The sequence below is a fragment of the Nanorana parkeri genome, unplaced genomic scaffold, assembly GCF_000935625.1.
Source record: "Nanorana parkeri isolate BGI_ZX_2015 unplaced genomic scaffold, ASM93562v1 scaffold174, whole genome shotgun sequence".
In the NCBI taxonomy this organism is placed as follows: domain Eukaryota; kingdom Metazoa; phylum Chordata; class Amphibia; order Anura; family Dicroglossidae; genus Nanorana; species Nanorana parkeri.
Window position 1 is genome coordinate 2,278,903 of NW_017306442.1, and position 14,625 is coordinate 2,293,527.

The 14,625-nt window shown below is 39.3% G+C and overlaps 1 protein-coding gene across 1 annotated transcript in view; it reads right to left on the bottom strand.

Annotated features, from left to right (window-relative positions):
- Positions 1-14,625, bottom strand: part of PCM1 (pericentriolar material 1) — an 88,655-nt gene that overhangs the window by 9,524 nt on the left and 64,506 nt on the right. Inside the window, exons 24-34 of the mRNA XM_018554801.1 lie at positions 14,288-14,460; positions 14,078-14,206; positions 13,059-13,173; positions 10,906-11,037; positions 10,070-10,206; positions 8,502-8,636; positions 7,226-7,420; positions 4,522-4,584; positions 2,928-3,054; positions 193-353; positions 34-100 (exon numbers count right to left, since the gene is read on the bottom strand). Of these exons, the coding sequence (XP_018410303.1) occupies positions 34-100; positions 193-353; positions 2,928-3,054; positions 4,522-4,584; positions 7,226-7,420; positions 8,502-8,636; positions 10,070-10,206; positions 10,906-11,037; positions 13,059-13,173; positions 14,078-14,206; positions 14,288-14,460 (1,434 nt within the window). The remainder of the gene's footprint in view (positions 1-33; positions 101-192; positions 354-2,927; positions 3,055-4,521; positions 4,585-7,225; positions 7,421-8,501; positions 8,637-10,069; positions 10,207-10,905; positions 11,038-13,058; positions 13,174-14,077; positions 14,207-14,287; positions 14,461-14,625) is intronic.

The following is a 14,625-nucleotide window of genomic DNA, read 5'->3' on the forward strand; positions in this document are numbered from 1 at the left end:
GCACCATCAGGATGATCAGAATATGGACCTTACCTGCTTCTTTTATGCAGTGTTCTGCCAAGTTTTCACTCTCTGCTTCATTAATAGGATTTCTCAAAACCTACAAAATGTTAAATAAAATCAGTTACCTGGATACAGAACACAATGCAAGGCACTGCACAGTAACATGACCAGAATTTACAATATACACACCTGTTCCTTTGCATTTTCATCAGTGGTTTCAGCATTGGCTTCCAGGGATGTCTCTACATCCACAGGACGAGCTTCAAACTCATAATTCTCCTCCTCCTCCTCATTCTCATCTTCTCCACTTCCATAGTTAGTCAATGCCTGTGTTTCTGATTTGGATAGACCTGTCACCATAAAGAAACACAAACATTGATATGCTTGTTAACACTAGAAGCTGTAGAAAATCAGATAGAGCGTGCATAATTTCTGGGCTGGAGGACATTCAGCATCATCTAGCTCTTTCCCCCAATCTTACTGTCCTTGCTATATGGACACATTTTCTGGCAGCATCTGTAATAAAAAAAAAAAAGGGAATCTGTCTTTCTGAAAGAAGTTGTGGCTGAAAGATACCCGTACAGCCCAAATTACGGCCAAAGAATGGTGGGAAATTTCCATCTGGTGAACTAGAGCCAGACAGAAGGACGCAAGAACAATGTTCTGATTGAAGTCTAAAGGCTGAAAAAGTCTCCTGCACCAACAAGCTGCCCAGGACTCTTCTCTGGCCTGGCTGGCTGGTGTCCATCAAGAGAATCTTCTAAAAAGACAAATAGTAAAGACTCCCCTGACTCCAGAACTGGATTCCTGAGCCATCAAACCAACTTGGTCTGAATCGTTCTGTCTGGAGACCAGACCGACATGTCCCACAAATAAATAATGCAGTGCTGGAAAACTGACGGTGAAAGACTACCATCATGCCCAGGACTCTCATGCAAAAGCAGAGAGTCAGAAACATCTGGATAGAGACGCATTCAACAGAGCCCTTGTCAACTGTTCCCTCAACACAAGATCATGCAAGTATCCCACAATGGGGGTCCCAGGAAAGTGCATAAGAGCGAATACTGGAGCCAGCACCTTGGTAAACACCAGTGGTGCAGAAGAGAGGCTGAAGGGCAGGGCCACTAACTGGTATAGGTGCCCCACAGAGAAGCATAGGAATCACGGATGTGCTGGATAGATGGTAACATATAGGAAAGCATCCTTGATTTCCACAGAAGCAAGACTGGGTAAGGCTTCAGAGACAAGGAAGGCACTGATGCAATGCAAGTGGCTCTGGACTTGGAAAGCGCTTCACAGCTAACTTTTACTAGAACGGAGATCCGGAAAGCTCCCCGCACATAACCTAGTGTCCAAAGAGACACATGGAACTTTCAGTCTATCCCCAAATGCCCAGTGGTCTGGATGTGGTACTCCAAAAGCGAGGCTGAGGACAACCTTAATGGATAGCTGCATTCAGGGACAAAACTGCAGCAGAAATAGAGAAGAGTCTTGACTGAAGAATAAAAAATTGCTAGCAAAAAATGAGGTTAATCTTTAACCCAGCAGAGCTGAAGAAAAGATGTTCATTCGCATAGGACAAAACAAAAAAGTGAGGTATGCTGGAAGCAGTAGGGGTTATTCTGGGCTGGTCTACAGTTTTTATTTGCTGGTGTTTAATCTCTTTTGTAGGCAGTAGTTCCTCAATGGATGAGATAGAAATGTAGTTTTGCAGACCCATTTGTTTACCATCACCTGCATCCTTCATTCTTTTGTTTCCCAAAACACGACAAGGGAGAGACGATAGCCATGTGTACTTGGCCTTATAGAAGTAATGTAGGGAGATATGTAGCTTAGAGAGCAGCCTGTCTAGCATTCACAATCCATTTGACCTCAGTGAATGGCATCTACAGTGTTTCAATAACCTTTAGAGCATTGGTTCTCAACTGGTGGGTCACGACCCCATTTTCAGTGGGTCGCCACATGCCTTCCACTTTTCTAGGTGAGAGGCTCCTCAGCCTCCCCCTAGCACAGCACCGTCAGTTCTCTCACCAAGCAGCCATTCAAAATATACTGCCCAGCGCCAAGCGTCAGCTTGAGGTGGGATGGGGCTATGGCCGTGAGGGAGCTCCATCCATCCATACATGCGTTGCTTACACTTTTTGGTGTGTGTGGGAGAATGTGTCTGTCGTTGTGCATGTAGGTCAGTGTTTTTGAGGGCCCATTTACACTAGTACAGTGCATGCATTAGCAGCACGGATAATTTGGGGTGCCATTAAAAATGAAGGACACTGCAACACACCAATACACACACACATACATACATATATATATATATATATATATCTATTGTGAGCAGGATCCTAAAGGTTGGTTCTTGTGTCTTTAGAAGGTTATGTCAATGGAGCGGAGAGTTGGAGGTCAGCAAAGACTTACTACGGAAGGAACAACAATTATGGCAGGCTTTCTAACTAGCCCAAATACTCAGTCCGGCCGCCGCCCCCCCCGCCCAACCAACAGCTACCGGCCGACAAGTCTGGGGCATTCTATAAATGTGATTCAAGGTGCTATAGTTGACAATAGATCAAACATGTCTGCTGTGACCTTACTAGAGAGATGTGTGATTTTTACACCTGCTTGCATGTTAATATAAGGGAATGAATGCTACAAATCACTGCACTTGTTTTCTTACAAAAATGGGAAGCTAAAGAGTGATACTGCCTACAATGATTGTTTACACAATGCTTATAAAGATCTGGAGTTGAAAGTTTTAATAATTTTAAAAACAATTTACAAACTAACCGTGCTCGGTAAAGTGCTATTGAAAATCCATAAAGGACTATGCACTGAACAAGAGACATGAGCAACAGGTGCTTCTGATTTAGAAGACGGCAAAGAAATTGAGTATAAACAACAAAAAGCCAATAAAACATTAAAATTCATACTGATGGACACAGGAATGTTCTCATTTCCATCCTCTTCCTCTGAAATGTCAGATCTCCCACTGCGAGCTTCAGACACATCAATACGTTTGTTTTGTGATTTTGCGGAGGTCTCGGTTTCATCCTTGTCCTAGGAACAGGATAATGGTAAAATAAACAAAAAATAGGATTTTGGTACTCACCGTAAAATCCTTTTCTCTCCGTTCATTGAAGGACACAGGGAACAGATCGGAGATCATGTAAATCCTTCTTTGGCACCGTAAACAGGTTTAAGTAAAATCCTCTGAACCTCTCCGAGGAGGGAACCGGAATCAATCCCTGTGTCCTTCAATGAACGGGAGAGAAATAAGGCAATTAAATCAGAGCCACTAAATAGTGGCATGTTTACATGTACTGCATAACCAGGCATGACATCCCATTATCTTAGCCGTCTTTTGTCATTGTCCATATAAACACGGTGTCCCATTCAATCTATTTACTACTACTACTACCGGTATGCTTGAGAATCTATTGTACACAATACTGCTCTAAATTGATCCACATTCCTCAGTAAGTCTTCAAACATCTGCAGAACTCCTTCAAACACCACAGGAGTATCCTAATAATGTATTCCAGGAGCATAGTTTTTATGATCTTCTCTAGCCACCAAAACAATTTTAGTTTTGTAACTCATTGTAAGGGCCACTTATATCCAAGTTGTATTTTCAAAGAGCCCTAATGCTGTGACTACTCCAATTTATAGCAATACCAGGCACTACAGTGACTATTCCCTGGATAGTGCCACATGACCAACTCGGCTACAGGGGCTCACTGTGACGTCAAAAAAAAAAAACCCACAAAGTCACCTAGATGGATCCTCTCTATATATACATGTTATTCAGAGCTAGCCACAGTATAGCAGATATCAGCTTTCTGAGAATTTTCTTACACTCCTAACTTGCTGGCTGCAAGTAGTCAATGTTGACTATTGATGTACACTATTTAACATTTACCTAAGAAAACTAATATACTATGGTTACTTTTTAGACCGTACTTCAAGATGGTTAATGCAAAATGTTATACATTCAAGGTTGATGCATATATGTGAACAGTCAAGCAAGAAGGAATTTGTACTTGGCAGTAAAAATTGTCCAGGAAAACCTTGCAGGTGTGAACGGGCCCTTACAGGTGTTATAAACACAGTAAGGCAAAATGCTCTAAACCTGAAAAGACATATCAGTCTCTGTGGCTTTAATGGACTAGATTGTAAGCATTACTGTAGCTCTAATGTATTACACATCAGTTATTCAAACACATCTGCCACATAAATCCACTGAATATACATGTATTCATAAGTACATTTAATGAATATACGATGGGCACCCGCACACAAGTGCAAAATGTACACCTACAGAGATGACCTATTGCCAGGGCATTTGATAAAGTGCAATGTAAAGTTTGTTTATTATTTGTGTACTGTACCACATAAAACACAAATAGTGCGGAGGGTAAGAATTCCACAATGAAGACGACTGTCCCTGCAGAATGTGGACTCTGTCAACTGAGTCTAAAAAAAAAAAAAATACCCCCAAAAAACTTCAAATAAAAACATGTATACCTTGTCTTCATCGTCACTCTCTCTGGAGTCCGAGCTTTCTACACCATCCAACATTTTCCGTGCCTATGGGACAATTCCACATAAACTTAATACAGCCTGTGAAACAATGCAACTTCAGTCCAAAAAGTTAATTTTGAATAGTGCAGAAAGGGTTAAATCATTTAAATTTTTTTTTCTTGCTACCTGCGTCTCCCTCTTGGTAATTTTTGACCTTACTTCCTGTCCTGGTGATGCCACAACTTTTGATATAAAATTTGTATGAACCTTATAACATCATTTCACAAAGTTAATCTCAAACTCAAAAGAACCTTGTCTGAAAGTGTATAACTAGAAAACAAAATAAAGGGTGTGGACACTGGCCTGGCAGAAGGCAATGGAATACACCTCAGATATCTGCCAAGTACTGACAGCACTATCTTATCTTAGGTATAGGTCTCTGGGTGCTAAACAGTTTATTTACCACAATCAACACCGTCTTTGTCTGGTTTGTAAATGATTACACTAGACACTTGAGTTTTGCTTCAACATATAACATGACTATTTGGACAGATGTTCTAGGAAGTGACCTGGTAGAAATCTTAAGAATAATAATGTCACTGGGGTGAATTAAAATGTTTTATATAATTAAAAAGACTTTCTAGGTCTCAAAATATTTGAAGGACTAAATAGAAGAATACCAATAAACTTCGTATATATTCTCTTATATCATTAAAAGGAGAAAAGGTCTGTTTATTAGAAACTGACACACAAGTAACTATACAGAATTTGTTATCTCAGTCAACCACCTAAAATAATCAGATATTTAGATGTACGCATTCGAATCTAGACAAAAATGTAATATTAGTGACAAGTAATTGATTTCACAACTTATATGAAGGTTGATATTATTTTGTATCTTACTACCATGCTAGTTCTTTTTGATAAGTTTATCACGATTTAACAAACTTACCACCACCAGAGATTCGATAATTAAATAAGGGTCATTTTATTATTAAATTGTTACAAATAATCAGTTAGGAATAGAATATTGAAAGATTCATCAGAGTAAAAAATAATACCTTATACCTCATAATATAGCTAAGATTAATATAAAACAACCTTTTTAATATAGCATATAAATGAGGGCATGATCATTCAGATTATCCTGATACACCAATCACTTTATATATAAATTGATTTATCTTCCTAATCACTTTAGAAAATGTAAAATCAGGATTGGTCGTACCAGAGCACCACCTGCAGAGCAGGTATTATTGATTGTGCATAGACCTATTTCATCTATAGGTAAATATGCCAATCAGATGCTAAAAGCAGCCCACAGGAACTCCCATAGCAGTTCTCAAGATAAAGGGAAAGACCTAGAATAAATAAGGTTTGAAAAACGAAGAATTGATGGAGGGGATGCCGCTTGTCCCATCAACCCTCTATCATCACATCATAAGAATAGGCCAGACTTTTGCAACCATCAGGCCATAAAGCCTATCATCAAATCTCTGCTCAACTTTGAATGGTGGTGGTAATGTATCATTTTGCTAACTAACTAAGGATATATTAATATTGTATTTTTGTTGAGTGTCCATTTCAATTGAAATGAGCTAATTGAGTAACTGTTCCCATTGAAACATAAGGTCAGAACGACGCCAGTCCTTAGCTTCTTCCTACAGGAGAAGATTTGAGCAGGGTTACTTTGGAATATTGACAATTCCATTTCTAGTCCTTCATCCATCTCCTTAATGATTATGCCGGACCAATGTGAATCTCGCCACTGTTTTCCCTATTAATGAATAGATGCAGGTGGTGTAAGCTTAATCTGGGGAAGAGTTGTTATATGATTGTTTAATACGTTTTTCATATTTGCTATTGGAATAATCATAAACGAACGGAGTCTTTGTATCGCATATTGATTAAATTGGTTGATATTTTATGGAAGCATCAAGAAGAACTGTAGTTGACGGTAATATTAAATTCAACCATCACGGAGTCTGTTATTTTCATTTTAAACCTTACCAGGTGCAGAGTACCTCCTACTCCAAAAGAACTTGTTTTTCATGTTTTATTATTGATTATACAGAAGAATGTTATTATGTGTGAAACATTCTTAGATTGTTGTCATTTTAGTGATAACTGGAGGCACTTAATTTGGACACCATGGGTGTCATTTTATGATGAACGGAATTGTGTGAATATTTTGTTACCTTTTTCACTTGGCATATGTATGTGGAAGCAATATTAATATTATTTTAAATCCCTAACATTTATTTTAGGGAAACTGATGCTGAGATATTGATTATTTTAAAACCTACTGACATTATCTGACAGTGACCACCTTTTACCAAATCATGGAAAATTACTAATCTTCAGTGGCGGCTTTCCACCGTCTTCAAGAATGAAGAAAATCCCTTTGATGTATGGATCAAGAATGGACAAATGCTTGCAGATTTTAAGGAAGAAAAAAAAAAAGCCCAAAGTAGACAGCAGCTGTTTTTTTGTTCTTATAAAATGCACTGGTTACCTGGCTCCTGTCCCACGTCCCACACAAAGGGACAAGATGATTAGCAATAGAAGGGGATTTGTTAACAGATGGCAATAACAACAGACAATGGGACTTTATATTACAATTTTTAGTTAAAAATAGTACACCGCATAAGTAACATTATTTAACACATTTTTCTGTCTTAAAAACATAATCAAATCAGTTACCGACCTTTTTGGTGAGAGACTGCAAAACATCAGTGTTCGGCTTATGCTGGCCTCTGCTTTGCACTGAGCTGCTATTGTTGTCCAGGTCTTGCATCAGCCTGAAGAAAGCCAACTCATTGAACAAGACTTCAGATATTTCAACAAGGAGATCTTCTCCACAATCCTTCAACTTTTTGTTGCTAAACTTTTCCAGAGAATCCTAGGAAAGAAAAAAAAAAATAGATAAGATGTGAAATACAAATTGTCATGGATCACAATATATACACACACACACAACAGAAATGTGAACCAACTGTAATGTAAAATCACACAGCCCACAATGTTGAAGAGGTCTGTCAGAGGCAGCACCGGGGTGGGTGTCACCCGGTGTGGCTGCTGTGCACGTGTTACGACGTCCATGGTGTGATCTTGTAGTGGTGTGTCTGTGGTATTGGTGACGGATGCCAGCAAAGAGAGGAGGGGATATTGACCTGGTGGGATCAGGCCGCTGTCAGGCTCTCGGACCATGACAACGTGCCGACTTAAGAAAGAGTGACACCAAAATGACCGCTGATGGACAGCCCACTCCTTATGACAAACAGAACCAAGATGACAGCTTGGGATAGTATGTGCATCAAAAGAGCATCGTGAATTTAAAAGGACAATGCAGGATTCACTAGGCTTGCAAGTAGGTTGGTCATTTATAAAAATTAAGCAGTAAATGGAGAATGAATGAACTGGGAATGATTGGGCATGAGTGAAGTTCCTCTTTAATGTAACCTAATGCAATGCTTTGACTAAAGTTACACTTTTAAAAACACAACGAAACATTGCAGAGGCCTCTCTGAAAAATAGCTAATTCACAGCTTGATATTTCTAAGCAACTCAGGCATGGCCTTCAATAACTGGAACATAACTATCAGTCAAGAAAAAAACACCGGCTCATGTGCCTATTACATTGTGGAGATTTCCATTTTTTGTTTTTTCCATGTAGAAAAAGGAATAGGTTCCTATCACCCACCCAGGGAGGAAAACACAAATCTGGCAACCAATCATGCTTAGCAACATCTAAACCGGTGTAGGGCCTCCCTAAAAATTGAATTTTTTTGTATAGCTTACACACCAGACAACAAATAATCAACAGTGTCATAGACCTAAACTATTGAGGAATATATATAAAAATAAAAAAACCAACCATTAGTCCTTTTATTGGACAATCTTTGTTTGTTACTGTACATGGGAACACAACTTCCAACTGCAATAAAATAGACAAAAAGAAAGGAAATGTGTATATTGAGCACCTGTAGTATGCTGCCCAGCTGCTTGTGGAAGAACTTCACAAACTCTTTGCTTTCATCGTTTTGCTGGGTTAGAGTGAGGACCATTCTCCTGATGGAGGTCAGAAGGTGAGAAGAACAGACCTCCTCCATATGCTCCTGCAGAAGAATAATAAGACAGGGAGATCAACAAGCAACTCTTTGCCCTAAGCAAACTACATCCAATACCCATGGTAAATAAAGGGGGGTTGGGGGTACTGCCCTTACCTGTTGTACTTCCTCTAACAGCAGTCTTCCAAAATAAAAGTCACAGGTGCCTTAAAATATTTCACTAAAATGGAGCTTTGTTTTTGTCTCAATTATGTCAAATCTTATTTTGTTACAAAAACTTGAAGAAAGAAATATTGACTCTAAGGCCAACTAAAGCTTTTTTCTTTTTTTGTAAAGATTGACTGGGACGTGAAACCTTATTTTAGGCTTTTACTGATGTCTCAGAACCCACTGCAGAGATTTCCACTCACTTCCTGTCCTGGTGTCACATGCAGGTTAAAAAATTTTTTTTAAAAACCTCCGCAAAAACCTATAGTAAAGTAAGGGATACTTTCATTGCTAGTTTTGTCTTTCTGTCCCAGTAATTACCATTTCTATCTTTGTTCCGGCAGGTCACAGTTTTCTTGTACCATCATCTGCAATTACAATGTTTGCCTGCAGTGCCAACCTATGGTGGAATCTGATATTTTGGTAAATTCCCATGTTTATCATTATTGATTCTGTCCCACCAACACTGCATATGTTGTAGATATACCAGCAGCTAAAGTTCACTGATGACGCATGTAATATGCCATTTGAGATCATATGAAGTTACCTACAAAACATGTACTGCTGGTGGGACCAGGTCAGGTACAGGTCTATCAAAACACTACCCCAAGCTAATCTTTGTATGGCAATACCACAGCATTCTGCTTCCATTTGCTAGGAGGCTGTGCAAGCTGATGAGTGCTCCATACTACCACTTGGATTATTATTATACAGGATTTATATAGCGCCAACAGTTTTCGCGGCGCTTTACAATATCAAGATTACAATACAATTCAAGACAAGATGGTAATGAGGGTCCTGCCCGTGAAGGCTGACAATCTAAAAGGGAGGGGCAAGTGATACATGAGGAGGTAGCTGTGTGGGGATGAATTGTTTGAGAATGTGATGGTTGAGTGGTTAGTTTGAGGTGGGATAGGTTTCCCTGAAGAGATGTGTCTTGAGGGATCGCCTGAAGGCAGTCAGGAGTGGGAGATAAACGGACAGGTTGGGGTAAAGAGTTCCAGAGGATGGGAGAGACTACACATTTAAAATTTTCATTTTTCCTGGAGAAACTTTCCAGTTTCAAAACTTATTACAGCATATAGCTGTTGGGGTCAATAAAATAGCACTTTACATTCAGAGAAGAGCAGATTAAACCTTACAATATGAATTTCCGAAAATATTAAATCTGAACAGTAAATGGTTTTAAAAACGCACAATACAAACTGAAGAAATAATTCCACACAGTACAATGTATCCTCACAATAATGAACAGAACACATTGATGTGCACACCTTCAAGAACGGGATGACTTCCTTCATAATTGCCTTGATCTGCCGGTCCAGCTGCTGAATATCAATATGTGGACAGGGGACTGCAGACCCTTCATCACTGCATTGTTTACCGTGTTCTCCTTCTTCATCATTGGAGACTTCTTATAATAAAAGCAGAATAAATTACAATGGGTTTGCAGCATACTAAAATACAAAGCACATCATATTTTAAAACCGAAGATTTGTGCAAAGATGGTTTATTATTACCACAATGCAGAAAACTAGTCACTATCTCCTTGCAAGCCATACTTTAAGAAGCCATGGTGCGAATAAATAACTAAATTCAGAATGTTTATCATCAGAATAGATACTGTATATAGGATTATATATGTACCACTGGCTCTGTATATAAACAGCCAGAAGAAAAAAAAAAAAATGAATGGCCCTTTCTGCAATCCTAAAATGAGGGAGGGAAAGAACTTCTCATTTTCTTTGGAAAATGGGCCATACATTTTATCAAATTGAAGTAAAAAGATTAACACAAAAAGCTTTGTACCAAAAATACTATATGCTATAAGAATACTAACATATCCAAAAGCCCTATCAATGTATATTCTGAAAGACAAACAGAAAAAGATTTAGATACAATTTAAGTCACATTACACTTGATCATTTTTCGATGTAAAAGTATTAAGACATTTATAATGTTATGAAAACAATTAAATAGAAAGGACATTAAACAAAATGGAAAATCTAAAAAAAGATCCAAGTTACAGGCAGTTTTCTTGTGTTATCTACAATTAGTTCATGTAAGCGGCTTGTCAGGTACAGTAAGGCATTTTGGGTTTAGTAGTTACCTTCTACATTAGAAGCAGCATTGTTAAGCTTACTGCAGCATTCAGCATCTAAACTCTTTTCAGCCTCAATTTTCATGCGCTCGTACTCCCTCATTCTGGCCAGTGCTTGATCTAAATGAATCACAGTGTTACCTGCAAACAAAGGCATGACATTTGCTTTATACAAAAATTCTTTAAAGGGGTTCACCAGCATTATGCAATATTCTCTGATACAGTATACAAAATCCCAAATTCATTTGCAGGAAAAGTTTGCAAGTGAAATACACGGACAAAGGGACACAAAGACAATGGAGCACTAGCTAACTCGGCAAACCATGGCAGAAAAATAACTGTGTGAGCACTTACATGTAGATCCTGGGACCACAGGATGGACGGCCTGTGTGGAGGATTGGGACACCCGTGGTGTGTGCCCGAATCTGGCTGGTGTACTGCCTGGAGACGTTCGTCCACAGAAGGGAGGGAAGGCTGTGGGCGAGGAGAGGGGACTCAATCCGTGACACCGCTATGTGAATGCGGGATCTGAGCAGTGTAAGGGAGACTCAGCGGTGTCGGGTGCAGGCTGAGCTGCTGCGGCCGCGGCTGTGAATGTCAGTGCTCGGTCTCTGTCGGATCAGACTGGAGCAGTGTGCGGGGAGCCGGTATATGGAATTGTCGACAGACGGTCAGATCTGTGATGAGATGAAGGTTGTTACGGGAAGGAGAGCAACGCGTTTCGAGTTATCACCTCTTTTTCAAGCTTGGATAGAACGATATGGCCGTGGCGGGAATCCGCCGGTTTCAAAGTGACAGGTGGGCGGAGCTAAAAGCAATAAGCGGCAATACAGCGCTTTAAAACTGAGGACAGGGTTGCTGGACAAGGGCATGTATTAAAAGGCTCAGTGTGCGCTGGGGCCATGACAGACTGATTGAGAGGGGGGAGAACAATGGAAAAAGCTCACTTTATTTGATTTAATTGTATAAGAAAAGTCATACATTAAAAAGGGTGCTTTGTTTAAAAGGGTACTTTGGTTAAAAAACATTAAAAATTGTATTAAAAGAAGGAAAAGGAAATAATTAAAAGTGAATAAATGAAAAATGCATTGTAGGACTGTTCTTTTTTTATTCCTTCCTCATCATGGGGCACACTCTTTATTGCCCTTAATCATGGGGGACAAATAAAGCGAGCTCGCCCACAGCCTTCCCTCCCTTCTGTGGACGAACGTCTCCAGGCAGTACACCAGCCAGATTTGGGCACACACCACGGGTGTCTCGATCCTCCACACAGGCCGTCCATCCTGTGGTCCCAGGATCTACATGTAAGTGCTCACACAGTTAATTTTTCTGCCATGGTTTGCCAAGTTAGCTAGTGCTCCATTGTCTTTGCGCCCTTTGTCATTTTACATTCACAGGTTCTCCTCCTGTTCCCCAGGTCTGCATGCTTTTTAGTTAGCCTTCCGTTCTTAGGGCCCCCATCCGAGAGCGCTGTTTATGTCTTTTTGTTTTTGTAAGTGAAATACAAGGCAAATCTATGCTGTCAGCTTGGCCACAACAATTTTGGCTGATCATGGCTGCAGCAGAAATTGGAACAGCAATACACTACACATCCCATCAGACCAACCGTGACCATTACCCAATTTCTGAATGGCAGCAATGATTGCTCACTGGAAATTAATGGGGCCACAATTATATACAGAGGGAAAGCCACAAATTGAAATTAGTTAAAATAGTGCTACAGAAACTGCCACTTCAGACCATTTTTTATGTCTGCACAGGGACATAACAATGGACAACTACCCATTAGGAAAACAGATTATGAAGCTGCTAGCTTGTAGATCTTGGTTGAAAAAAAAAGAAAAAAAAGAAGAAGACAATGGAAGGAAGATTTATCAAAAATGGGACAGAATCTGGAGCAGTTGCCCATAGTGACCAATCAGCTTCTCTCTTCAGTTTGTTCAGTTAGACTTTAAAAATTAAAGACAGAATCTGGTTGGTTGCCACAGACAACTGCTCAATATTCTGTCCACTCCACTTTCGATAAATTCCCATCACTTTTTTTTTTTTAAACCTGGAAAACTCCTTTAAGCCCACAAGTGAACACCATCATAAGATTTGCAGTTACCTGGCAGGAAGAACAAGCATTTGAAAGAGTAATTCGGTAAATGGTGTACACTCACCCAGGTCATCTATTGCAAAAGGCTCAAAATTGGAAGAAGTTGATAAAGTGCTAATGTTATCAGCCTCATTTTGTTCACCCACATTGCGTGCCTCGCAGTCTTTTGCATACATTTCCTAAAACAAAACAAAGGAAAAAAAGTCACACTTCAATAAAATACACAGTGGCATATAATGAAGAATCATTCATGTACATGAAAGTACTATGACCAAACATACATCTTTGCAATTCAAATTCGACCACCTGCCTAGCTGACACTGCAAAATAGATAGGATTTTTTAAATGTATACTGTGAGAATATCTTTTAAGCAATCCTATCACAAATGTATAAAAGAAAAAGCCAGCAGCAAAGGAGCAGCAGGATACCAACAGTCTAACTTAAAAAGCAAAAACTCAAAGGCCTGGAGCGGACTTTACAAACCAAGCAGCCACAACATAACAGAAAGAAAATAACTTCTTGGATAATTTTCCCTAACTTCATGTTGCTTGCTCATATATGGGTCTGACTGGCTCCTGAATTCTGCGTGATGTTTTTTTCCCACCTAGAATAGAGTTCTATTTGATTAAAGTTAACAGATTAAGTAGGGCAAACAATATCGATTTTGGAACATCTATTTTCCTACTTGTTGATGCGGTGGAATGGACTAATTTCGACCTAAGTGATGAAAAAAATTAGAAGGAGCAATGTTTGAAAATAGAAAACTGTGAATGTGGTTTTTGCTTGGAAAACTCCACTCATTCCAAAATCAAATGTTAAGTAAAAGTGAAAATCAAATGAAATTTTTAATGACAATCACCAACTTTCTGATGGCATTAACGAATGTTTCATTTGGATTATTCATATGAATGTGCATGTGAGAATCTACCTATGTATACTCTATTTCACTCTTCAAGTAAAGTCCTGCGTACTATATGTAATCCACACCCCTCGTTATGAGAAAGAAATATGAAGCAGAATGGAGTTTGTGTTTGGGCAATACTGGTCTGCACTTAAATGATACAAATGAGGTAATAACATACATCATCGGTTGTAGCTAGACTTTCACTTGGTGTAAGCTCAGAGTTAGATGCCATCCACCCCACTGAATCCACAGGCTTGGAGCAGTCAAGTTTCTCTGTATTTTCAGTCAGACGCCTGGTGACAATATCCTGGCAGAGTATAAAATATGTATTAAATGGAAATCATGGAGAAACCTAAATGCACGTTGATCTGTTCAGAAAGGTTTTTACCTGTAAAGCAAAAAGTGCCTTTTGTCTCAAATAATCTGTGCTCAGAAGCTGCAGCTCATGGAAGAGCTCAATAAGAAAATGCGGACGGCATTCATTCTGCGAGATGAGAGTAGCTACTTCTGAGTAAATGGTGTCGCGCAATGCTTCGAACATAGAGAAGTCACTTCCAGCCTCTGGAGAAGGATAAAACAGCCAGTTTTACATACCAATAGGAAATAGAACATACGTCTCTGCAGTTTTGAAACAGAAGGGGCCCAAAATGTATCAGATCAACACACACATACAGTAACTGGTCTAGTAAAAGCATGCATCTTTTCTTACAGAATAGTAACCAGTGG